This window comes from Cheilinus undulatus, linkage group 5 (genome assembly GCF_018320785.1).
Source record: "Cheilinus undulatus linkage group 5, ASM1832078v1, whole genome shotgun sequence".
In the NCBI taxonomy this organism is placed as follows: domain Eukaryota; kingdom Metazoa; phylum Chordata; class Actinopteri; order Labriformes; family Labridae; genus Cheilinus; species Cheilinus undulatus.
The window spans coordinates 14,761,496-14,789,125 of NC_054869.1; the positions used below are offsets into that span (position 1 = coordinate 14,761,496).

General features: G+C 40.4%; 1 protein-coding gene across 13 annotated transcripts; it reads right to left on the bottom strand.

Moving 5' to 3' along the window:
• Positions 1–289: 289 nt before the first annotated feature.
• LOC121509411 (AP2-associated protein kinase 1-like) lies at positions 290–27,630 on the bottom strand. Of its 13 annotated transcripts, XM_041786772.1 has the most exons (21): positions 26,834–27,630; positions 23,097–23,215; positions 22,471–22,579; positions 20,295–20,437; positions 20,019–20,140; positions 19,855–19,936; positions 19,577–19,709; positions 19,341–19,444; positions 19,069–19,148; positions 18,820–18,983; positions 17,605–17,774; positions 17,010–17,180; positions 16,291–16,478; positions 15,798–15,991; positions 13,364–13,432; positions 13,014–13,103; positions 10,626–10,709; positions 9,200–9,361; positions 8,793–8,882; positions 8,166–8,264; positions 2,272–2,382 (listed from the first exon to the last, which is right to left on the bottom strand). In XM_041786772.1, exons 1-20 carry the CDS (start codon positions 26,991–26,993, stop codon positions 8,170–8,172), a joined length of 2,529 nt encoding a protein of 842 aa, XP_041642706.1. In that variant the 5' UTR covers positions 26,994–27,630; the 3' UTR covers positions 2,272–2,382; positions 8,166–8,169. The 13 variants fall into 13 exon arrangements, with proteins under 13 accessions (XP_041642695.1, XP_041642694.1, XP_041642699.1 ...); XM_041786761.1 differs by lacking the exon at positions 8,166–8,264 and having other exon boundaries at positions 290–2,382; positions 13,364–13,429; XM_041786760.1 differs by lacking the exon at positions 8,166–8,264 and having other exon boundaries at positions 290–2,382.

Here is a 27,630-nt window from a genome sequence, read left to right on the forward strand (position 1 = left end):
TCATTCACAAGATACATTGTTACAATCCCTGGCTGGAACTGCTGAGCAGAAGTGCTGCTGATATTTGTGTTCACTGCTGAAAGCATTTCTTAGTTGTAATGTTGAGTCACAGTTATTACACATTTGGAGCCTTCAGACATGTCTATCATAGAGATGCATCACAGAGCTGAGTGAACGTTTTAGTGCAGACAGGGACAGGAAGGTGTGAACACACATTTTTGGTGGTGAATTCAAGTGCAATAAAATGACAAAGATGCAGCAGTTTTCTTTTGGCGGTCATAAAAAGGAAAATGTGATTTCTGCTGTTTGATGTGCTCGGAGAGAGAACTATAAGAGTGTAAGGCTTCAGAAATACCGTCTGTTAGAGTAACAAACACAAAAGTGAGTCTTAAACATAAAGGAACAACTAAGATGATTTTTTTAGGCCTAACATTTATATATATGGTATAAACATAACATGGAATAAAACACAGATATTCCACCTTTATCTACAGAAGCCCTAAGAACAAATACATTCATACAATTTAGTTTTCATCAATTTCACATGATCAAGAGTAGATTTTGGTAGTTTCCTGGAGATCTCTACCAGAAAATCTCATTCTCTTACAAGTTAGTTTCAGTGTTTTTCTTGATAATTTAAAGAATGAAACCATGATGTGGAAACTCAGCCCGAGATAAGATGAATTAGTAAAGATCTCCTGGAAGAAGACAAAATTTACTTCCTATCATAGGAAAAGGAATGTAAAATAAAACATATGAATGTATGTCCGCTTAAGGGTTCTGTATTTTTAGAAAGGACATCAACCACAAACATAACAAATGCCAAAAATATATTTAGGATGAGACAAAAAGTTAGATATAAACTGTTACACTTTAAGTGAGTTTGCATCTTTATCCAGCATCTGCTTCATAATAAACTATCAAGCACAGAGCCCAAAATATTACTTTTGAGGGCATTATTCTAAGGCCATGTACAGATTTCTTGTCTGATTACTCCTCTGAATCATCTTGCAACAAAAATATCAAAACAGAGTTGAGTCTGCTGATGTGCTACAGTGTTTTTCCTCTTCCAAGCTTCTGTGGAGTTACGATCTTCTGATTCAAGCTGAATCGTTCCTTTCTGAGAACTAATAAAATGAAGGATTGCAGCATTTCCAGTTTGTAGTTCTACAAAAAAACCCTCAAACACAGGAAATGAAGCTGTGTGGAGTTGTAGCATTGACACACAATGCAACTGAGGTAGGCAAGAAAACAATCAAATGCTTGACCACCCCATTGTCTTTGAGAAGATGTCGGTACCGCACGGTCAAATTTGTGACAGGAAAACAAAACTAAAATGACACTAAGAGTCTTGACTTGTTTTCTTACTCTAAAGATGAATTCAAGTGTGGAGATGACTTTGCACTATCAGAGCTAGTTGGAGATATAAAGGAATGAGATCCATGCAGGCCTGCAGTCCAGCTGCAGCGCTGGTAACAGCATGCAGCGTGCCTGTTTTATTTGCATAATTCAGCTGCGTTGATACCCACTGCCCTCCTCCTCTTTGAGTGTGCATTCAAGGCTTTTCCTGCGGGGCCTTGAGGTGAAACGGCGCAGAGACAAAAGGGTCAACAGGGCTCGCTTCTGAGGTCCAAGAGTGAAGAGGTCCAACAGGGACTGAAGCCACAATACCTTGTCTGCTCACGCTGGAAACCACTCTATGAGCTGCTACTGGCTGCTGGGGCAGGGGTCCCTCAAAGTGTCGGGAGTATTTGGCCAAAGCTTGTGGGCGGAAAGGTTGTTGGGCTACTTGTCCCAACGTACCTTGATCAGGGGCAGCAGCATGAACGCCTCCTGCATGAGGAAACACGGCTTTGGGCTGAGCTCCAGTGGCATCCTTTCTTTTCCCGAAGGGAGCCTGAGAGAAAACGTCGAGTTGCTGCTGAGCATTCAGCAGTGCGTGAGGAAATGGAGCATTGGCGAACACATCGCTCGAGTCATCTTGCCCGATCCGGAAGGGGGCTTTTGAGAAAACATCTGCAGTGATTTCGGCGGCCTTTGCTGGTTCATGTGCTTGCTGGGAATGATTCTGAGCAAAGGTGCCAGGAGTAGGTTGGTGAAAGGTAGTGGATGGTTTTGTCGGTGCCACTGATGATTGAGGTGCTAACTGCTCTTCCTCCTCCTCTGAGTCCATCAGCAGCGGTCTGGAGCCGCTACAGTCATGAGCTGCAACACTACTCTCATTCCCTCCTCCATCCTGCTGCGCGTCCTTACGGCTTTCTTTCTCTTCATCTTCATCGCTGGAGTGAACACATCCCTCGTTTTCTGGAAGATCTCCTTCTACGGGTTCGGTCTCTTGTCCTTCACTGAGTACAGTGTAGCCGTTACTCTCCCCTTGAACATCTGGGTTAGAGAGAAGAGAGACAAAAATACATAAGGAAGTGAACTAAGCAATCAAACAAAAATGATCAGTCACATTTTTACCATACGAGTTCCAGCTGCCATTAAATCTACAAGACAGTCAAACCTCAAACACTTGACATACTACACAATCGATGGGTCATCTGTAACCACTAGAGTCAACATCAAGAAGCCTGCACAGGACTACAACACATTTTCTACTCTGAACAAGAAACAGGAGACAGATGAGACTAACCAGCTCTATGAAAACATCACATAACCTTGTTTCCACAAATACATTTGAGCACAGCAGCAGTATCCTCAAACAGAGCCTTGTGTTCAGGGGGAACAGCGACAGCAGATAGACTTTCAGTTAGAATTGAGAGTGTTAAGGCAAAGGAGTCAGTAGGTCTGTGGAAACAAGGACAACAGTCTTCACAGCTAAAGAAGAGGTCATTAGGGACAGACAGGTTTGCACAGAGACAGATCTTACCTCAGCAGTGTTGACAGCAGCTGTTAATTGGCAGCTCTTGGGAAGATGTTAGTTGAAGCCATTCAAGGAAAAGCCCCGTCTTTTATCTAACATCCCTTATATCTTATTTCCTGACCTGTCCATGTTTGATTTCACTCTCTTAATGCTTTGATCCAGAGTCAGTAAAACTGAAATGACCTTCAGAGGTGACTGCCAAATCAACACTGAGCACGCTCACCTGGATTAACTATCCATTCTTGATAAAACAATTGTTTTAATCTTCAGAAATTCAAGAGGTAACTAAACAGCAGTGAAGAGTAGTGTTTAGGGATTAAATTAAAATTACTATCACAATCGTTTGATCAGCATTTAGATTGTGATTATCAATCATGGCTATTTATTTATTTTAAGGACTTTTTTTGCATTGTTTAAGGTTTTTCTTTTAGAACTTATATCCTGCTTCTCATCTGTTGCCTGGGCTGGACTGGAACAAAAATATGACTTGGCATTTTTGGCGCACATCTGCCCCTAACAACTGGCCAAACACAACCCAGCAATGAGCCAACAAAATCCACAACAAATACCCACACTCAAGCAAAAAGAAGTAAGAAATGTATTTGTAAAATTAAAGGTCAGTGTTCAGCTTTCATCCTCATTTAAGAATGGATTTTATTAAGTGGTATCTAATATTTAAGCTAAATATGACATTTTTAGGATGCATTCTAAATGTAAATAATTGCCTTCAATCACGTTTCTGTGATTGTAGGAAAGCCAAAATTGTACAAATCAAATTAACTGTACAGCCCTAGTAGTGTGGGCTCAGAAAACATGCTTACAAGCATACAGATAAGGTCATTGAAATTGTGGATACACTGATATTCTCCATATAACTTAAAACATTGGGGTGGAAAAGAGTAGTGAATGAACCTAATAGATACAATAAAATGTATCATATCTCTAAATTGTTTTTTTCTTTATTTTAAACTGAAGCACTATAGCACACTCTTCTATTCACTTGGATATTTACCCTTTTATTGAGTTTATAAATCAATTAAGAACAATATAACTAGGCTTTTTTGGTCAAAAAATTACCCTTTAATGTCAAAGTGAAAACAGATTTCTACAAAGTAATGTCAACTAAATAAAAATATGTAATTTAAAATAAGTGACTGCTTAAGTCTCCAACCCCTCTAAAGTGACTGGCCTAATTCAACAGAGGTCCAGCCAAATGGTGCTAGCAGTCTTACAGTTATTGAAATATGGATCACCTGAGGGCAGTGAATTGGTCTTAACTTTTTTAGTATAAAGATACCTGTGTCTGGGAGGTCCAGTCACTGGTTAATAAGTATCCCTGGCTACCATTACACCATGAAGACAAAAGAACACGAAACTCAGAGAAAAGGTAAAAGAAAAGTATGTCAGGGGACAGATACAAAGAAAAAATCCAAGGCAATGGAAGGAATATGCCACGTGTAAATCTGCCAAGATCAGGCCGTCCTCACAAACTGAGTGACCATGCGAAAAGGAGACTAGTGAGAGAGTCTGCCAGCATACCTATGACTACTCTGAAGGAGTCACAAGCTTCAGTAGCTAAGATGGGAGGGACTCTGCATGTAACTGTTGCTCAGGTTCTTCACCAGTCAAAGCTTTATGGGAGAGTGGCAAAGAGAAAGCCACGGTTGAAGTAAACTCAGTAAATCTCAGACACAGTTTGCAAAAAGGCATGTGGGAGACTCCATGGCCAAGTGGAAGAAAGTTATTTGGTGTAATGAGAACAAAGTGGTGCTTTGTTGCCATCAGACAAGGTGTTATATTTGGTGGACACCAATCACTGCACATCACTACAAACACACTGTCCCTACTGTTAAGTATGGTGGTGGCAGCATCATGTTGTTGGGATGCATTCGGCAGCCAACACTGGAAGGTTTGTAAAGGAAGAGGGTAAAATGAATTTGGGAAAATATAGGAAAATCCTGGAAGACAATCTTATTCAGTCTTCAACAGAAGTATGGCTTGGGGGAACATTAATTTTCCAGCAAGACAATGAGCTGAAGCATCCTGCAAAAGCTACACAGAAATGGCTTAAGACAACAAGGGGAAAATTCTGGAGTGGCCAAGTCAAAGCCCAGACCTCAATCCAATAGAGAATTTGTGGCTGTTTTTACTTTGACATTACAGAAGTATTTTTTTAATTGTTTTTTGTTAAAAAAGCCAAATTATAGTGACTATGATGAATGAATCAATAAGAGGATAAAACATCCAAGGGGTTAATACTTTTTATAGGCACTGTATGTCTTTCACAAAATGATCAAGAGCAAAAGAGGCAAATGCAGAGGAGACAGGGTCTAAATTCAGGACCAAAATGTTGCCAGTGTAAATTTTAGATGGTGTGCAAAGGTTTACCTGCAATTTGTGGCACTTAAACAGAAAATGACCCAAAATCTAGGTACCTGGGGCTTCTATTCCAGTTGCCATAGTATCAAGGTAGGTTTCCATATTGATTTTTACACATTTAAGTTTAAAACTGGTTTTGTGCCAAGCCTAATCTATGGGACAGCACAACTCAGATATGAGAGTGTAACAAGAAAAAGGACAGGAAGACAAAATAGCAAACATGGAAATAAACCTTTAAAGCTCGAGTAGACCATTGCACAAGTTTTCAGTGTCTGCTGATGCTTGTACTGAGTGGAGCAGATATTTCCATAGAGCACTGCACAAATCTAATAATCCTGTGGTTTTGATACCCGAGCTCACAAAGGCTTCTGGATACCATAACGTAATATCAGATTATCTGCTATATAATTAGGTTCCCACAAGGAAAATTGATTTGTAGCTAATTGAAACAGTGGGATCAGAAAGATGAATCTTTTTACTGTCAATTATTCCCACTGGCTGAGCTCTACTGAGTATAAATCAAATAATACAACCCCAAGACATTATTTACATTCACATTAATTCATTTTATTCAGTCTCTCTTTTTGATCCTTAATTCATAAAAATATAAGCACACACTCCATAATGGTCCTGCTTCGACACGTGGACATCTGCCCTGCATGTCAAAAGCGATGATATAATCAAAGTCATATTTATACCTGCCACCATTTTAAACCCAACCAGCACAACGAGTACATTTGTTTCACATAGCAACACAAGAAAACTCTACGGCCAAGGCTAGAACTCTACAGACAACAGCACTGTAGGGCCTGATTAACATGAAGCGGTATCGGAGGATTGCATAGATTAGCCACAAAGATGCAAATGACTTAACTAAACTACATTAGAGGGAAAGACAGAAGCACAGCTTTAGTTAACCATGCCATTTCCTATAGTGTTGTACATTTTTAAGGCTAATATTTGCAATACTGAGAGGAGGAAACTATGTGTGTCCCTAATACCAGTTATGCATGTTGGATAAACTGCACTGTTTTCTGTTTGTATGTATACCTTAAGGTGATTGATACCCTAAAAACAGACGTTTGCCTGTGTGCTTTTCTCAGCTTGAGAAAACTAAAGTTAAATGAATACTGAGGTTTTTACAGATGTAATGCAAAATCAGTGAAAGCCAAACCTTGGTCAGAGGTGAAAGAAACTGCAGAGATATCAGGAGATAAACTCCGTCATGAGCTCTGTTTTGCTGCCTGTTAGATTCAATCTACCTTCGTTATATACAAAAGCCAGTAACAAGTAAAGCACTACAGGGGAAAACTAGAAAAAGCTACCCAGTCAGGTAAGTCATAAGCACTTTGTGTCACGTATCAATGATGGTGTCTAACACAAAAGCACGAGCTGAACACTCGACATCAATGAAGAGAAGACAGACAGACTTTGGGCAGAGCAAAGGGTCAAACATCTTTACGCTCTTAATTACAGCTTCATACACAAATATTCTTTATCTATATATCCTTGGAAACTTTACATATTTCACAATATTTCAAACATTCTTTATGAAGACCTATCAATTACCGTCACATTTACTCATACCATGATAAATGACTTTAAATATGACATGCTAAAAAAGTGCTGACAAGAGCAAAAATGAGAAAATAAACAGTGATTTTATGTACACAAAGGTTTCATGGTTTCTGCTCTGGCTGAATGAGTTTGGCTGTCTGACCTTGGTGTTTCTGTTAGAGAGAGAGAGAGATTTTCAATGCACCTACTACTCGTCTGTGACACCTCTGACATGAAAGTGACATATGGTAAACACAGAAAACCTATGCTTAAGCTTTGGCATGGCTATAGGTCCAACAATGTGATTCCCTTTAGTTTCTGCTGTGCTTAGTGGGTCAAAGATATGATGTGAGTTCATGAGCTGTAATGCACACAATCTCAAAACGTGCTGCAGATAAAGTTGAAGGTGAAAGCATCCTGTGTGCTAACCCTGACGTCTCCAGTTGACAGATTCATGGATTTTTGTAGGATAATATTCTGCTCAACACCCAGAAAGGGATGATAAGTTTACAGTCATACTGAAGCTGTAGCTCTTATAATATACTCACTAAGTTAGCTTTGATACACAGTTGTTAAAGACTTTAACAGGGAAGGGAATAGTAGCACAGACATGAACAGATTTGACTTGAGAAAACTGACCAAAGGCAGCACAGACTGTATGTTTGTTTTGAAAAGAAAAAGCTGCCTGCTTGCACATCAGTAAATCACAGAGAACTCAGCTCGAAGTTATGTTTTTAAAAACTGGGTCAATCAGTGCAAACATCTCTTAACTGTTCACTTGGAATGGGGCTTTGTTTGGTCAAAAGTTTAGTTCCAAGCTTTCTTAAGAAAGCTAACATCCTCCTGGAGGTCTGCATTAATTGGATTCCTCTCTCTTTAGTCAGACCCCTGACGCAATGGAGCCTACGTGAAGGTGGCTTGTTTAAATAAAGCTTTGATCCTGAACAAACACACCAAGTGAACACGTTTCAGATGTGATCAAGCAGTTCAGGATGTCAGCGGATCCCCATGGCAGTGCACTCGATGAGGGATATTAATGCAAGGAAAGCATGAGGAGTACCATGATGTAGCCGGACAGAAGCTGACGATATGCTCAAGCATTAATGAATTTTTTTTTTTTACACCAGCATGGGAATGCACACAGCCAGCAGAGATATATGAAACCAGCTTATCAGACAGCTGGAGATGGAGCTGAGGCCAAGGAGGCACATTAAAAGAAAGGTTCCTCTGAACCAATCAATGCTGGCTCCTGTTTCACTTCATTAAGGTGCTACATTTAGTGCCTCTGCTTCCCCATCTCTATCTCCCGCCCTCCCCACGTCCCTTTGTTAGGATTGCACTCTGCCCCTTCGACCTCTCCCACCCCTCTAGAGGTCGATGAGCTGATCCACCAGCAGAAGGGAGCGGGCCAAGTTGGGGATGCTGGACTCTGAGCTGCCACTGTTGCTGCGCGAGTGACCACCTGAAACGTGCCAGAAAAGAGAGAGACAGAGACAGAGATGGGCATGGAAGAGCCGAGGGGAGAGGGTGAAAACAAGCCAAAGAATAAGTAATATCAACAGAAGAATGTATGGAGGAATTAAGAGTGAGGAGTCGATGAAGATGAAATGATGGCAGAGCAGAGAAGTGCATGGATGACGGGGGGGCAGAGAGAGAAACAGAGGCAGAGTGTGAGCTGGGATTATCTTTATACAGCTGCATCATTACAGGGGGGAGAGTCTGGGAAATGCCTTTCTAGCAGGAGGAGACTTTCAAGATAAACTCTCAAGAGCCAAACACTTGCAAAGCTGGGAATCACTAGCTGAGAGGGAGGATGACTAATGTGCGAGCTTGATGGGATAAAAAGCCTTAATGTGCCATGCCCACCCATACAAGACTCCTCACATCAGCAGGAACCAGCTATGGGGCTGACTCATTCATCTCTGTGGCTCACAATGGTCAGGGCTTTAGCAGGTGTATAGTGCTCATCTCATTATTCTGTTAACCTTACCTTGATTTGAGTTTTTGGAGATGAGCACAGGAATAGGGTCAAACTCGTCGTCATTGCCCTTCTCCCCACACGACATGAGGAGAGCACAGTCTGCGGTGAAAGGAAGAGGGAGTGGAGGAGTGATGGAGGGGGAAAATAAGTTAACTTAGCCAAAGAAAAGAGCAAAAAAGAAAGAAGGATGCAAGTAGATTAAAAATAGATGGAGCCAGGGGTAGTCATAGCTTTAAAAGCCACGCATTTCAGGTGGCTTTGGCTCTTCTTCTAATGAGTCAAGGGTCTGTTAGGCTTTTCTTCAATGTGTCTAAATCTATTTCTATGTCTTTGTTTTTGAAGGAGTCTGTGCTCTGTGGTGGTCTCACAGGATGGAATAAGGCTCACTGAGGGGTGCAGCAAAAGGGAGGCCTTACCAGAAGCTGTATGAGCAGGCTGCAGCTCCTCCAGACAGGATCCAGAGCCAGGAGGAGCAGAGGAGCAGGAGGAAGCGAGAGCAGAGACAGACTGGTTTCCATGAGGGGAAGTGTGAGATAACAGATCACAACCCAGCAGAGAGTCGTCCCCAGTGAGAGAATCTGAGACAGGTTGAAGCAAAGCCAGAGGGACAAGAGGTCAAAGTAAAATAAAGACTGTTAGCTCATAGAGCAAAGGAAATATTTCTGTTTGTTAAAAGGGTTAAATGTTTGAACTCCCGAAGCATTTTATAGTCAGTATCATAGAAATAGAAAAGTCAACCCAAAGATCCAAAACCATAAGAAAAAGTGCAGAAAATCAGAGACAAGAGGTGAACCTTTACAGTTACTTACACCTTTTCAGAATAAAATGGTGGTTTGGTCAAAGTAAACCCTGATCTTGCTTGGGTTTTCACAGTCAATCATTTTTGCGCTTAGCAGAAATCTTTTTTAGAGATCTGGTTAATTTGGCTCAGCCTTATAATAGCCAGAAGTTTTTCAGCTCCCAATCAGCTTTCCATTTGTTACAATTTTGTTTTTTTTTTTGTTTTTTTACACTTACACCATGGGGTTCAGCACCCCCCAGGGAGTCGTAAGACACTGAGAGGGGGTCACAAGATTTCAAATTGTATATTTTCCCCATTTTTCTTAAAATATATGAATACAATTAATTAATGTTAAACAAAAGAATCATTTGGTGAGATTTATGCTGGAATCAAAGTAATGTTTAAAAAAATCCTAAAATGTAAGTCTGCACATGACTTTTCTTTAATTTGCACGGCTGTGTTCAGCTATACTTCAACCACCTTCAGGCAATGTGGGGGTCCTTAGTCTCTGGCGTCTTTACTTTGGGGGTTGCAGCCTGAAAAGTTAGAGAACACCTGGCTTACACAACAACAATAAATGGAAACAGGAGCCAGCTCCTGTCTTCACATAAGGAGTTGGCTCTTTGAATCGGCTTGTTCATTAACAGCACGTCACTACCTGCTTGTAACTTGTGCTTGAACTGAGTTGTCATTTCAATCTAACTAGCACACTGCAAGCTCAATCTGTATATCACCATTTACTTTAAAAGCATGTCTATGACAAAATAAAAGAGAAAAGCTGTTAAGCGTCCATTATTAACACTTTTGCATGGGGGGGACAAGATTCTTTCAACCAGTCAACAGACTGCTCTGAGTCTTGCTCCACTCTTTAGGGTCAGATATGCTTGGTACCCCAGCAGAAGAGTGTGGACGAAGGAATACAGTATGGATCATCTATTTTAGTACTTTTCCCAACTTTTGACAGTGGAAACAAAAATAACCGTGTACTGAACTGAACTAAACCAGACTGCTTGGTGGAAACTCAGCTTAAGATCTCCCATTCTGAAGTCCAGGATGCTAACCTGGCATGCTGGTAGAGATGAGCTCCGGCTGGCATGAATGTCTCTGAGCATGTGGGGCTTCCAGACCAGGAATCAATGAATCCACTGAATAGAAACAGGAAGCATGAAAAACAGTGATATTAGAGACCTTAAAGAAAAGAGATTAGCTTAGTATGGATCAAATCGATGAAGAGTTTCTTTGCTCCCCTTTTCAGGGGATCTTTCGTTCTTCATCATCAAGACCAAGAAAGTGAAAGATAAGAAGGAAAGCAAAGAAGATGACTGGGTATTTAAGGGAAAGGCAGGAGACAAAAGCAGACCTGGAATACTGGTGGAGCTCTCTGTAGAACTACTGAAGGGTCAGCCTGGGTTAAAAGGTCAGGGAGAAGCAGAGAAGTGACAGGAAACCTCAATTGCTCAATTAACTTCTCTGAGAGTGAGCCAAAGAGAAAGGATGGACAGAGGAAATAGACTGAGGCCAAGAGGGAGGAGTTTGCATGAAGCAGAAACACTCAGGAGTCGTGTGGCAATGTGGGGAAACATTCTTACTACTGTGGGCAACAGACAGGAATAAAATATGTTCAAGAGGTACAATGCCGTTTTACAGTCACACTATTTACACACACGCTGCCTGCAAAGTCAAGAAACCATGATGCAAGGATAAACTGTTAGTGTACTTAGTTCTGCACACAACATCCGCCCTCTCCAAGATGAATCAGAGCAACATCCACACCATTCAAAGGACAACACTCCGTTAGATCTTAACTTCATGAGCCAGACAACTATGGTGAAAAATCCTTGTATGGGTCAGGAATACAAACTTCAATATCATACAGTCAACAGAACAAACCACAGGCCTTGTCAGGCCTTTGATTCTCAGTAAGTTTGGGGAGCATCACAGAGAAATGAAGGAGGGGTGTGTTTGTTAAGTTGAGGACTGACATCATAGCTTTTTTTATTATTCAGGAAATGCTAATATATTGGTTTGGTTAAATATTAGAATTCTGTATCGATGCAAAAGACAAACAGGCCATGCATGAAATCACAGATCACTGACTTTTCCCTGCAGCTCATACTTACAGGAAACAGCTAATAGGTAAAATGGGTAGGTGGGTGGAGGGGTCTTAGACAAGGAATGTGTTGGCTCAGAAAATGGCACAGCAGATGTGACCTTTTGCCCCCTTCACTATGGAAAAGAGGCCAGACTTATGAAAAGTGTCTTTTCTCTTTCAGGCAAATCATAAAATGTTAGAAACTCAAACTTGAAGTGAAATCAACAAAGAAATTTTGTTAATAACTAATATGCTCTACAGAAATGATTCTCAACTCTTATCACCTAACTATACTCCTTAATTCTAAATCGTGACTGAAATTTCAGATATTTTTTCAACAATCAAATTTTTCAGTGAAAAACAGGAGCAGTATGGAGTGTAAATGGCGCAAAGCAAGACAGAATAAAGAGACAGGCAAATAAAATATGTTTAAAAAGCACCTTGTGGACTTTTTGACACAAGTTTTATGCATTGCACATACGAGGTATGGCTATTACATAATGAGACAACACTTGTGAGGATAAAAGCATATAGTTCACGGTCACACTGAGTATTATACCTTGTATTCATCACCCACTGAAAATGGCCCAACTCTCCAGCAAAGAACTACGGCTTTATAATAGAGCTTAATTTTGATGATAATTTATTGTCACTGTCCTAAATGTACTCAGCCAGGGCTCTGTGCTCCCCCAGTGTAGTCAGGCTGTTTGCTTGTGTGCATCCTATTTGAGTTAGTAGAGCACGTCAAATAGACAGCTTAGGCAGGGTGGAGAAGATTAACCACACCCTGATTATGTAATAGCTTCAACATTTCTATCCCCTCAGTTTAGGCCTTTAAACAGTAACTACACTAAGGAGGTAACACAGCTAAGAAGCATGCTCTTATTAAAGGGCTAAAAGGCTAAACAGAGGAGTAAAAAAGCTTGTGCCATTGTTTTGCTAGGACAGCTCACAGAACGCTCCCTTGTTATGAGAGGCTGCAGAAAGCAGGCTTGTCCAGCAGGAAGGCAATCCAATTATCAAAGGAGAATTTGTCCTTCACGTTACCAAGCAACAGCAAAAGCATAGGTCTGTTAATGAGATGCAATCTAGCTATAGCTATGCTCTCCATTCATGGCAGCTGACAAGGAGCCACTGTGAGGCTGCGTGCAATGTCAACAAGATAAGACTGTGTAAAAGTCCAAACCACAAAAACAGCACTCAGAATCTAACCTCTGGTAAGTGAGATATCCAGGAAACTAAATAAATAAATAAAAAAGTGACACTTAAGCTCTAGAACATATTTGTTCAAGAGCCCAAGGTCTGACAGAATCAAACACATGGCTCAAATGCTGTCATGTTGTTACAAGAAAGTTACCTGTGGTTTCAGAGAGGAAGATGGTATTTAAAGGGTCCTGGACTGTCAACAAAGCTGAACCTGCACCCATGATGCAGGTAGTTGTTTCATCTTAACATTGCAGAGTGAACAAAAGATGGAAAAGAGCATGGAGGAGCATAAACGACTTAAGAATCTGGGTGTGACACCTTAAAACCAACAAAACTAGCCAATAAGTGGAATGTTGTATGAAATGATCTAAGGAAAATGTAAAAAAAAAAAACAAAAAAAAACCCAAAAAAAAAAAACATCAGTGATGGAGCAGCCTCCCTTAAAATGTTGTATGCAAAGCAATGAAGCAGCATGCAGGAGAAAATTTTGAAAATCCTTACCTGGGAAAGCATTGAGCCCTGGAATGAGATTTTCATTTGAGCCGGTGACTTTCTCTCCTGGTGCAGCTGCTGTGCACAAACAGCAAAGTGTCAATTATTACAGTTTTTCACAATTGCTAAAACACTATTTCCCTTTCTCTGACCACCCTTTATGCATAACTTTTAACACTTCTACCTTGACACAGGTAGAAACAAATCCCATTCAAAGTTTTTCTCGTAACACAATCTCACTCTCTAAAACACATTTTCACTGTGATGCACTAGTGAAGCATAACAGTAACCACTGGTGAGAGAATTGAAACACAGTTAAAGCACAGTTGTCATGGTTTAAAAACAAGCAGTCAAAATTGAAAACACTTGCTGCTAATGATTAACCTTGCAAAGCAGATGGATCTGCCCGTTTCCCTGTTTTTCAATGGTCAATCCATCTTGCAAAGCTCCCATCTGAACTGTTTGGGCCCGGTTAGAAAGTGACAGGACCAATCAGCAACGAGGGGCAGTACTTTCGGGCGCGGCAGAGTCGTCACGTAAGCAAGCAGCAACAAGAGACCGGTGCAGTAATGGTGGAAGACATTAGTGTGGATGCTGCTAAAGCACCAGTTTTATCAGAACTTGACAACATTTCTTTGTTAAAAAAAGAACAAAGAACAGCAGAGTTGTTTTCTATTAAAAAACGACAAAAGTCATATACTGACATGCCTATAGTCGCCATGGTTCGTGTTATGCTGTTCTATATAGAGTTTACTCCTCGGTAGCAGCGCATGCACACCATGGTATTGGCTACAACATCATGTGTTTTGTTGCTCTGATTAGCCCGTAAAGATGTGACGGACAGAACGTTCATTTTTTTCAAAGGCTCTGCCCTTTCCCAAACACTGTCTATCAGTGGTTTTACAGATGGATGTGTGAAACAAATCCACCAGGCGTGTCAGGTTAGCTAATGATTAGATGAAACCAAAATAAGCCAATTATTTAAGGAGGAAGATGTATGAGTGAGGTACTAAACAACAAGGTGGAGGAAAAAGAGGAAGAGGGGGATGAAGACAAGGAAGACTGAGACCACAAACAGAAATTTTAGATGAAATTCAAGACACTGTGACACACCAAGTTCTTCCTCATGGACCGACAATGCTGAAAGCCGAATGAAAAAAAAAATCATACTTATGCAATGCAATATGTATGACTGAGATATAAATGTACCTTTGGGGAAAAAGAAAGAATCTTACAGACTGTTGTCTGCTATTGGAATTCCAAATGCTGCACAACATTTTGGTGTGCAGACCTTCATCATGTGCTTTGTGATGACACATCAATCTCCTCAAGGTTTGAGTGGCCCAAACATTTTGGCTAATTATCTGTATCAGCATTTCATTTTACCAATAATCGATAAAGTTAATTGGTGAAAAAGTGTGCTACTTTGGTTCCACTGCAAAGAGTATCTTCCCCTCTGGCTTTATTTTCACTCTCCACTGTCTCACCAAATGCAAACAAACAAACCAAATACAACATAATCAGATGGCTTGATGTCACATGAGTACCAGTCCCTCAATACATAATCTTGGGTGCCACTGCTACAGTGTGACACGTTAAGCATTACCTTCTGTTTTACTGTTTCTACTGTGTTGCTCTGTGCCATTTCATGCTGACAGAACAAGGACTAAATTTTTAATCATAATAAATGCATATCTGCTCCAAAAATCACTTACTGGTCTCATGTCATATTAATAATTGGTATCAGTATCTGCCCTGAAAAGCCTGTATCAGTCGACCCCTAAGTAAAAGTAAAAAGTACAATAACTCTGGTAAAAATTGACTCAAGTAGAAGTAAAAGTACTGGTGTATAAATCTACTCAAGTAAAAGTGCACCATTGAAAGTTTATTCAAAGAACTGAGTACTTTCCATGGGATTTCACGGTAAAATATGATATTTCCTTAATGTGCAATCACAACAAGAGAATATGGATCTCCAACCAGGTTGTTTATTTTATGCTGTGACTTCACCTTAAGTAATATACAACAGCTGATTTGGGATGAAATGTGGGATCATTCTCTCGCTATGTTCTACCCTGCGGCATGTGTTGTGACAGCCAAACAACTGGCCAACAACTGGCTTTTAGCGTTATTTTTTACTCAGTATTTAATGCTTTCTAAATATAATGAAGAACAACACTTCCCCCAAAATATAACTTAAGTAAACATAAACGTAGGGATTTTAAATAGTACACAAAAAACAGAGTTTGATTCTGAGCAGTTAAGACTGTTTTCCTGTGATTGATTCTGATGGAGGAATCAGAGGTGTTGTGAATATAGAATGGAAACTGGGGTTTATGTTCTCAGTTAAGAGAAAGGGGTGTGACATGTCAGGTAATGTGTCAGAACAATTGTGAAAAACTTTAAAAGAGCACACACACGTAGTATAAAAACTAATTCTTACTCTCAGCTAGCTTTGCAAAGTCTTTGTTTAGAAGCTCCTCTGCTGTAAGCTTGGAGAAGTTATCATCGCCAAAGGGGTTCCAGCTGGGTGCAGAGATGGGTGCAGCGAGGGCCGACTGGGCATCACTGTCACCTGGATGATACACACTCTGCTGGGATGAACAGGGGGAGCCAGAAGGTGTAGTGCTGGCTGATCTGCAGCACACAGAGGAGTAAACATAAACAAGAGTAAGAGTGCATGGTGAAACTCGAGCATGGGTGTTAAATTAGTGGACACTGGCCTACTGATGTATGCAAATACGAACGAGGAGAGTTATTTAAAGACTGAATTGAGTGATTCTTCTAAAGCTGGATTCTCTGCTGTGTAAAGGGGTCATTTATCCTCCTTTGGGGCTCCTCATATGAATGGACTGTCTATAGCCCCTCTCAGCACGCTCACTGCTATGAAAGAACAGTTCATCTACAGATCACTGAAGGGAGTTAACTTTGCTCACTTGGACTTGTTGAGGCTGGCCTCAGCTGCGGCTGCCTGGAGGAGCTGGGTGGACTTGCTGACTGGGACTCCAAACACAGCGCTGTGAGTGACATCGCTCAGGATTCGTCTGTGGCCGCTTTTAGGGGCCATCTTTGGTGAAGAGGGGGGTGTGAGGGAGCCGACCTTTTGCAGCCCTCTGCCAGCCGTCTGGGAACAGGAAGGAAAAGGAAGAAATATGAGGAAAAATGCACTTCCAATTTTTCCCCAAAACAGAAACAACCTAGAGCCTTAAAATCAGACATAAAGTCAGGAAGATCCATTGGAAAACTATTGCTGAAAAGTGAGATGCATTCTAAATTCCAGTTAAAGCCACAAACACACCATAAAGAGGGAGAAACTGTTATGGGAAAAAGGGAAAAAGTTTCACTGAAACAAGGTGGAACATGAGTAGCTACACCCCATGAACAGAGAGTTTAGAGAAGCATAATAAGACAGAATTGTTGCAACAGTATGAAGAAGCAATTAAGAGTCTAAGTCAAAATGATTCGGTTATCAGATGACTTCTGCAAAGTCTAATGATGGCTTTTAATGAAAAAGACTCCAAAATGAAGCAGTCCTGCCTTCCCTGTGCCCCGAAGGATGAAAAGAAAAGATCTGGATGTGATTGGTTAGAGACAAGCCGGTAATCAACTTTCTGGCCCAGAAGAGCAGCGGACAGCAGCAGGACAAGGATGTTACCACGGCCTCTGGGTCGACCAATGCCGACTCTGGGATGGATGTCAGTTGAGATGCTGTTGTTTCATGGACTACATGCTGCTGGTGTTTCACTGGAGGAACAGGCTTGGCTTTGGGCTGCAGCTTGCTGAAGGCCTGAGACACTGTATGATGTTGCTGCTGGTGGTGGAGGTTCTGTACCAGGTGATACATAGAGATACCACACAGCCCAGCATTGAGGAAGGTCTGCTTAATCATGATTTGGGTAACTGCGGCTTCCTTTAAAAGCACTTTTCTGGGATTTTTTCCAATTTTCTAACAGAACAGTGTAAATTAGGTGGAGATGTGGATGCATGGGGAGATATATTCTCCAGAATTTAGAGTATAACAAAGCACATATTTCATTTGCTGAACACTAACAAGTGCTACATAATACAGCATATATGTAATGTTTTAACTACACTGGTCATGGTCACACAAAAATTCATGCCCACAGCACATGTTTGCTTAAGATAATGGTTCAATGCAACAACTTCTGTAGTATCAAAGTCTTTCTGTTTCCCTTAAGAGTGAGGGTTAAAATCAAATGTTAGCACTCTCTTTCTGCCAGACTTCTCACCTGCTGGTTACTCTGCGGGCTTAAGAAGGCTTGTTGCTGCTTCATGAGGAGCTGCTGGTGCTGCTGTGCAGTCTGTGGCTGCATGTTGGCTATCTGAGCTTGCTGTGGTGCAGCAGGATTCTGTTGAGCAGGTTGGACAGCAGCTGCAGCTGGAGGTGGGACGCCAACACCTTGAGGACAGAAAAATTAGAAGGTAGACCCATCAGACCTCAAATATAGAATCCTTTGAAAAATACAACAGCATTTTCAATTTCTTGTCATGCCATTTCCTGTATTAGCCAACTGTCACGTACAGACTTGAACTTGTATGGCATTTTTATAGCAGTTTGACTGCTATTGGAAGTCAAACTTGCCAGTTCTCATTCACTCAACACTCACACATAGGTGGTGAACGCTTCTTTGACCATCAGTATTAACTAATCCCATTTCTCTGAATTCATACATTCACACGCCCCTGACACAGTGGGAGCAATATGGGGTTAGGTGTCTTAGGACACATCAACATGTGACTGCAGGAGCTGGGAATAGAACCCCTGACCTTCTAGCTGAACCAACCAACTCTATCTACTGAACCACAGTTCTGTTAATAAAGTTTGTATTTGTGGCAATGTGCAAGAATTTGTGTAGCTGCAGACTCTTTGAAGAACATAAAGAATCCTCAAAATAGTAAGGTCAACATTAAGTCTTTCAATAACCTGTAATTTTTTTTGTATTGCAAGCTGTCTTTAGCTAAATCTGTACTTCGATACAACAAATAGTATACTCCCAATATTTAAAAATAAGAATTTATGCTTTTAATTAGCAGGAAGGCAATGGGCAGAGTACACTCTATTCAACCTTTTAATTTTCTCTTTTCCTTATTTTCTCACTTTTGGATGCTTTATTGAAAGAAAAAAGTTTTAAAGAAAAATAAACTTAGTCAGAGACCCAGGAAGTGAGGCTCCAAATAAGTGGACTGTGCTGTAATTAAGGAAACATCAGCTATCATAGCTTGTAATTTAAAGCCTTTTAGGAAAGCTAATTGAACCATTGAAAATACAAGCTCTCTGTAGGCTTTATAGTTTAATTCTTCAGCAGTTTACAAGGCTGAAGAAATAGAATATGACACTTTGAATATGAATAACTGCAACCAAAAACTTACAAGGGCCCTTGTAGGACTATGAATAATCTTAACCCTTACACCCAGATGTATCAAAGAACTGCACTATGCAATACCTATGGCCTGTGGTGCTCCAGCAGCCATGTTGGGTCTTTTGCGTGGGGTGAGAGTTGGCTGAATTGGGAGAATGCCTGATATTGGTTGAGGCTGAGCCTGGCCAGCCTTGGGTCGTTGCCGAGGTGCGATTGAGGTTTCCAGTGTTGGAACAGGGTCTGTGAGCCTGATGGAGGGAGAAAAGAAACTTATGAATGAGAAGTCTCACACAGAAATAAAACTCAAAGTGAAGTTTGTTTGAGTCCACTCACCTGGCTTTGGTTTGACTCTTTTTGGCCACTGCTTCACTGGCTCGGATAGGCTCAGGAAGTTTTGCAGGAATGGGGGAATTCTACAACAATAATAGAAATTAGCATTGTTATTGGCCCTAATTCATAAGGCAAAGTATCTTTCATGATAGCCACATTATTTCTCACTTTAACTGTTGTTCAGGAAATGGTGATTAGGCTAATCTATAGCTTTCACAACATCCTTAACAGGTATCCTTTATGACTTCTGCATGCCTGTGGCCATGCTTACTTACATGTACATTTTGGACTGGACACTCTCGTCGAGCCAGTTTAAAGGCAAAGTAGGATATTTGGTAGATGTCTGGTCTCTTATCAGGGTCAGGTTCCAGCATGTATCCTGAGAGATTAACACAAAGGATGTTAAGTCAATGCCTGACACAAGAAAATTTCCACATAAACTTTCAGCAACTGTTTACAGAGGTAGGATGGTGCATTATGAAGGGTTAAGTATATATTCTGAATAACTCACTGATGAGACAGTGCATGTCCTGGGAGTAGCGTGAATTATCTGGGATAGTAAAACTTCCATCACAGATTGCAACTTGACTCTCGCCAAAAGGAAGTGTGAAGTAACACAGTTTGTAAAGTAGACAACCCATGGCCTGTACAGAGAGACAACAAACTTCATATGAGGCTTAGTATTGAATTTCACACCCAATTGATGCAATGATCACTGTCATGATGAATTAACTTGATCTTACAGTTATCAAAATGTAACATAAAGGTAACAAACACCCTCTGTCTCACCCAAATGTCTGCTTTTGTTGTGATGACCTTTCCACCGTAAAGGTTGACCATCTCTGGAGCGCGGTATGACAGAGTAGTGTATCTGTTTTGTAGAGTATATTAATGAGTGTCTACATTTCAAACAATGAACAGAAGAGTGTATAAAGCACATAGAAATAACACACTTTTTGATTTCCTCCTCCACCACTGGTACTCCCTCTGTCTGAGGGTTTTGGAAGCGGTTTGTGGCACTTCCAAAATCACAGAGCACGTAATGTCCCCGATCATGCAGAAGAATATTTTCCACCTACATGAAGAAGACAAGATGGGACGTGTCTGAGTTTATGAGGCAAACAACAAAGCCATGAGAAATTACAACCGAGATTAGTCTGGTCATCAATTGTCTGACTTTGTGCAGTGAGAGCTATGTGAGTAATGTTTTGGGAGTGAATCCATCTTGCCTTGAGATCTCGATGGATGATTGGAGTCTTGCACTGGTGGAGACGAGCAACTGCTTCACACGTGTCACAAAAGATCTGTAAGACCTCGGCCTCAGTGAAACCTGTCTGTAACCTCTGGTTCATCAGGTTAACAACCTGCCCCCCTGTGGAAAACAAACAGGTACAGTAGAGGTCAGTGAAAAATTATTGACACAATGTAAAAACTGTCCCACCCCCTTAAATTTAAAACATTTAAAACTGAGTTCTCAGTCATTTTTAAATCATAAAGGATAAAAACAATATTTGTAACATATCATTCATCTTGTCATACAATAAGATATGTGTAAAATAGCTTTTCAGGTCTTTAAAGTCATATCATGTGGTTTGTTTCAAGAATTTTTTTAAAACATCAAAACAATCCAAAACAATCTACTTAATTTATACAAAACATTTAAAAAACTTTGTTTACCAAAGTGCTGCACAGTGACTAAAACTGAGATAAAAACACAAAACCACATTACATGTAAAATCACCATAAATAACATAAAACTATCACAGCAACTACAAACATACAAAACACACATTAAAAACAGTAATAAACAAATAAAGCTAGTGTTAATAAAATAAAAGACATACAGGAGATCACACAACTCTCATGCTGAGAATAAAAATGAGTTTTAAGATGTGATTTAAAAGTAGGTAAGGTGGGGGGCATTCTAGTTTCCAGAGGTAGCTCAATTCACAATTTAGGAGCCACCACAGAAAATGCTTGACCACCTCGGGTTTTTCAATCTGGCCTTTGGGACAACAAGAAGGTGATCAGCAGATCTCAAAGATCTTGATAGGGTGTAAACTTTGAAAACGTCACAGATGAACCAGGGAGCTAAACTGTTTAACATTTTTAAACAAGCTACAAATTTTTGTAATGAATTTTTAAATGAACAGGGATCCAGTGGAGAGAGGGGAGTATAGGAGTAATATGTTAATGTTTTTGAGTGCCTGTTAAAAGAAGCAGTGGTATTTTGGACCAACTGTCAACATGCAAGGGATGCCTGGTTTACTCTGATACAAAGTGCATTGTAGTAGTCCAAATATGTTGAAATAAAGCAGGAATTTATTACCAAAAGTCATTAAAAGACCACTTTAAACCAATTTATCCATTTTAAAATCTGGATTTAACAACAGAATGTATCTATTAATAAAATTTAAAATCACTGTTGATCTTCACACCAAGAAATTGTGGGTTTAACATAAGGTAGCAGGTCCAGGTCCATAGGAGGGGCATCAGAGATTCAATTCGTCAATTCAATTCATTAGAATGGAGAGTATTCTGGCTTCTTCTTGTCAAGTGCTTTTGAGCAAATTTTCTCTGTTGGCATCAGGACATTGTTACATTTCTCTTACAGTCTTTTACCTTTTTACTTCCATGGATCCTTTTAATCCTTTAGACTAATTGCTATCATTTTTTATTCAACTAATTTTTCAGTCTAATGTATATACTACCCTTTGTTCTTAGGTCTTGTTTTGTATTTTAGCTTACACGCGTTGTAGCTGTCTCTGTCACTGTGTTTTATCTATGTTTTTATGTACAAGCTGCTTCGAACCAGTTGCCCCTTGAGGGGTAAATAAAGTTGTTAGAATTTAACTGAGTCTGCATTAAGGTGGTATGATATACCATGTTTGTTTTAAATCAAGCCAAGAGGGAGAAGGTAAGGAGTGAAGAGAACTGGTTTTAGGATAGAGCCCTGTGGGACTCCACATGAAAGATCAGACCAACAATGTAACATGCACTCTCTGCAACAACAGCTATGCTTTCTACAGAAAAGCAACCATGACTAAATTAACCAACAAAAGTAGAAAATAATTGCTTTGATACTGTTTTATTAGTTTCAATTATGTTTTTTCTACTGCCATTGTATTGCTGTATTTTGATTAACATTCCTACGTTTCTCAACTGAGAGGTTTATTTCAAATTAAGACAAACGTAATGATTGGTGCGTTAAAAGTACCTATATGAGCTTCAAAACAACACAGCTACATTACAATGTACACTTTCTCTGAATAGCTGTGCTCACTATTTATCCCAAAAATGAAAAACTTCACAGAATATTTGCCTTTGTACAGAAAAAGTGTGATTAGCCCAGTGTAGGGAAAACATAAATCCAAAAAAAGGGAAGGGGTTTTAGGGATGATTTACCTCTACAGAAGTCCATTAAGATTAAGACTTCCCATACATCACCAGCTCCGACTGCAGTTATGCTGGAGTCCAGGAAACCAACTATGTTTTTGTTGCCCACAAGGTCCCTCTGTTCAAACAAACACAGAGAAAAGGCAAAAACTCAATGGTCATCACACACATTTAGCTCAGTACTCCAAAAACATCAGTGTTATTTTACATTCCTTCTATTTTTATCCAAACAGGGATGCTGTTTCTCTGCCTTTAGATCAAAAGTAACAATGATAACAATCCAGCAACAGTCTTGCCACCCAGGGTGTGGCTGCAGGAACCAGGTGGTTTCACTTACAGCAAGAGACCTAGTAAAAAGATGGACTGACAGAAAAGTGCTAAGCTTGTTTTTAGAAGACGTGTGTCATTAAAGGGTATTAATGCAACCATTAAGTTACCAGAACCAGAGAGTTTTCACTGCTGATTTCCAGTGTTTGTTCTTAAAGTACTCAGAGTTAGTCACAGTTAGACAACAAAGACTATCATTCAAGCAGGATGATACAATCAGTTGTTTTGAGGCCATGTTAAGATCAATTCTGAGAATGAAAATGGAGTTTGCTGAACTCAGCAGTCACTTACTGGACTTTCTTACTCACCATTATCTGGATCTCAAGTTTGCAGATTTGCAGGTCATGCTCATTATTGACATACATCCTTTTTAGTGCACACCGTACACCTTGATGAGTCCGTACCAAAAACACTATGGCAAAACCTCCTGCAAGTGAAGAAATAAGAAATAAGATGTGTGGTGATATTTAACACATTTAATTTATTCAATCAATAAAAGTGTTTTGACTGCAACATGAGAAACCATTGTTTAACTTTTTAGGGAATTTCTTTTAACCAAACGTCTCTGAACTATACTCCGAACCTGACTTATAAACGGTCTGACAATCCTTGTAGCCTATGATGCTTACTGATGGAATAAGCATATGTTAGTGGTGAAATGGATAGCCTAACTCCTGATCCATGATATGTTTGGATCACCCCCTGTGATTTGGGGCTACATGTGTTCTTCCGATGAACCATGATGCTTTTGATCTGTGGTACCACTTGTATATATTTTATGTTCTCATGTTTGTAAGATGATATATTTAGTGTTTAAAGGGGGTACTGAATGTGATGATGTGTGCATGGTTGACTCACTGGCAAACTGCTAAAAAGCCCTTTAAACTTCACTGTATGAGTCAGCAGTTGTGCTGGGGTAGCAGAAAGCAGTAAACACTGACAGAGGATACAGGAAGTGAGAGAATTCATCATCCCACCTTTGGTCACAAGGATGATGACGGATGGGGAAACCCACAAGATGACTGTATTTATACATTACTCAATACAACTCAAACTACCAAGAAACAAAGAAATTTAGCAAACAGGCACTCTGATAGATATACCACATACATTTGACATAACTCCTTTCTCACATTCTTTTAATGAAGCTGTTTAACACCAGCTCTGGAAGACAAATAGCTTTAGATGTAAAGCAATACATGTTATCTGTGGCACTGTTTACATGAATCACTATTTCTTGATCTGAACTGTTGTAATCCTGTATTTTTTTCCACTGGATTTAATGTCCATGCGGTGTAGCAGCTTTCAGTTTTGTTGAGTTTTGTTCCTGCTGCATCTCTTGCCATCACAGTATTTCTCTCCCTCTCACACAGCTTGTGTTAATGCCATGAACTGACTCATCCCAGCAGCATCACTAAGCCAAGGACAGCTCCACGTGACTCCACTGCATGTCTTTTGATCGGGAAACAGTACTGAGAGCGGTATTAGTAAAGGAGTTAATGAGGTACTACAATGTAGTCAGTGAAAGCAAAACTGAAAAACTATGAATGAATGGTTAAATGGTACAATAACTCAGAGTACTATCAAATTAAGTGTGCCAGAGCTCTCTCTATTTCATCAGTTATAAATTCGATACAGAAAATTCCACACTGAAATGTTAAAATCTGTGGCATCATGCTGCACAGGCAGACATGTACAGGCAGAGTGCTTGGCTGAGAGGCACTGTGCTTAAAAATCATGTTTTAGCAAAAACAACCTCAAACTAATTAAATGAAGATGGAGAAGTTCCTGACTACATGAAAACACAGGCCTTAAGAGTGTGTATTCACGTGATTGGTGTGTCAGAGTTCAGACAGTTGAACCCCCTGCTGTGTCTCACACAGTCTAATCTGAGATGCCTGAAAGAAATTAGAAGGATTAGCTGCCTTCTTAAGGAACATTTAGCAGCAGACTACAATCCCAGCGGACAGTGTGAACAAATAATTGTAAGTACCGCTACAAATAGCTGCTGCCTCCTGACGTAAACAGACTGTCAGGATTATACAGCTCCAGTTCATGAATACACGCTTGGGCAGATGCAAACAAAAATGCACCTTTAGGCAATGCTTTGAAAAGCACAGTGAATGGTTTATGGTGTTAGGTCAAAAATGATCATCTCTGAAATGGAACTTACATAACTACCTTCTATGCCTAAAACTACTACATGTCCTCCTGAGTACTATGCTGTTTACAAACATGCTTCTGGAAGGTAACACAACACTGCAGCGATGACGACAAGAAATACCAGCAGCAGTCAGAGACAAAATTAGCATAAACTATCCAGTCTTAGTTAAAGCAGGGTTTTTGCATTGAAAACTGGGGGATTTTGGTTTTCAAATGAGACTGTGACTCACTGAAGCACCATGTTCTCAGGGCAAAAGTAGAAATCAGCAGCACATACTATGCTATGATAATAATGATGATATAACATCCACAACAGGGCTTTGGGTTACCTGCAGTTATTATTCACAGACAAAAGAAATCCTTCTCCAACTAGTTAAAAATACAAATCTAGGACTTCTGCTACAGCCTATTGAGAAACAGTCTGAAAAACAGTTTTATCCCACATGACATACGCAGCATGCCCCTGTAGGCCCAAAACTACAAAGCCAGCATGTCCCTCTGCTTTTGTTTGTATAATGTGAAAAGTGTTTTTTATTTCAGCCAAAGGCAGTGGAGCTGACAACAAAGGGACTGCGCAAAAGGGGAAAAACCTTTTCTGAACACAGCAGCCAACAAACAGAAGCTAAAAGCCAGCCCAGAATAGACCCCAAACCATTTGAATAAATAGGACTAACGACACTGGAGGGAGTCACATTGCAAGCTTTGGTGCACCGCTGGAGCAAGAAAAATTTGATCTACAGAAAAACATTCCAACTAGAACTTTGTAGAAGATTTATGATCGTGGAGAAATTACTATTTTGACTGTCTGCTGCAGATGCTGTTTATTTAGGATAACAATTATTATCAGTGTGTCAACGGTGGCTTACTTAAGTGAATGTCATCATCCAGTCCAAGGTTTCCTCAGAACTGATAAGAAAACTACACAAGTTCTAGCTCAAACACATGAAAGGATCACAGCAAAAAGTTTCCATTGGTATCTCAGTGCTGGTAAGGACTGAGGTTAGATGCCTAACCCATTCATAAAAGCCACACCGTGGGCAGGCAGATGGGGCCCATCTATAGTACTGATAAATTAATCAGTCTTCTATCATCTATTATTTAGTAACAGGTGCTCTTAGCTGACAGAGTGTGGCAGCCTCTCAGTGCAAATGCAAATGACCATTAGTAACCTCTAAAATGCTGTCATGAAGCCTGTTTAAGCATGATCTTTTGAAAACTATCTTCAAATATGCACAAAATATCTTAACCTTCAATCAAAAGACTAATGCACCTAGATCAACATGCAAGATTGTTTAAACAGAGAAAGAAAAGTATGCAGCGAGACTAATAACATTACCTCCTTCTTAACAAGAAAACACTCATAAGAACTTCTAAAATCTACATTTGGGATATGTTACACCCTCGGCAAATATCAAGACAGATGACTCAGCATGGCATGGGTCCTAACAACACAGTAGAAAATCCAGTTATACAAAGTTCCTCCCAGCCTTCAGGTGGAGAGTGCAGCAATGTGAAGTCAATGTGAACAGCTCACAACTTCATAATGCACCCTCTTTACAATATAAATGTAGAGAATGAGGTGCTATTTTCAGTTTGAGCATTACAACTAAGCAGAAAAGCGTAAGGCTCAAAGACAGATACCTGCTGTGTGTAATGTGGCCTCGTGCCTGAAAGTATAAACCCTGGCTATCCTATAAGTAACGTGTAATAAAGATAATAGTGTTTCATTATGTGTTATCTTGCAGGGCCATGGCCCCACATAAACAGGCCCACTCATTTTAACTCATTTTACCCGACTGTCCACCCTTAAGCAGTGCTCACTGTGGTTTTAATCAGATGTGTTTGAGTGACATGTGTGACAACAGAAAGACACACAACTCACCTTCTGCGACTATCTCCTCCACCGTCACTTGATAACGTCCAATAGTAAAGACCCGTCCGATGAAGCTGCCACCGCCGCCGGAACCAGCGCCTCCTCCCCCGGCTCCGGGTCCAGGCCCGGAGCTCACCAATTCCCGACGAGTGTCAAAAAATTTCTTCATTTCTCCCCGGGGGTATCCAACGCAGGAGTCAAGTCCGAAATCCTTTTAGTGTTGTTACAACAAGGCTGTAAATGAGCAGTCCTCGCTCGCTGAGGTGATGGTTTCAAAGCTGTGGCTGTTTTTCAGTAACTGAATGAATGCAGCGAGCTAGCTTAGTGATAAATGCTAGCAAACTAGCTGGAATTCAAAAAATATTACAAACATTAAAGTCTGACTCCCCTTGGTTAGCTCATAGTATTCACATGAAAGCAGTCAATATAGAAAATAATAAGGGTGAACTTTCAAACGGAACTGGTTGCTTTCCTCTCTGAGACGCGCACAGCACTAGCTGGCTAATTTAGCCAGGCTATGAGCCCCCAAAAAAACACTTGTTAGCCGTTAGCTCACCTAGCCAGCTAGCCGTGCAGCTAGGTGCGTTGACAGCTGTCAGTTGAACGACTGGCAGCCAGGTAGGTCCTTATTGTCCAATGTAACTTATTACTCATCTCCACCGATATCTTCCACCAGAGGTTTTACGTATTCCCACCGCCTCTCCGTTCCTCTGTATCGCTGTAAAAACTACAGACGTCAGCTGGGCTCGTGCGTCCAGCAGCCCTCTGAGGCTGGTCATCTAACTTACAGTACTGACAGAGCTAAC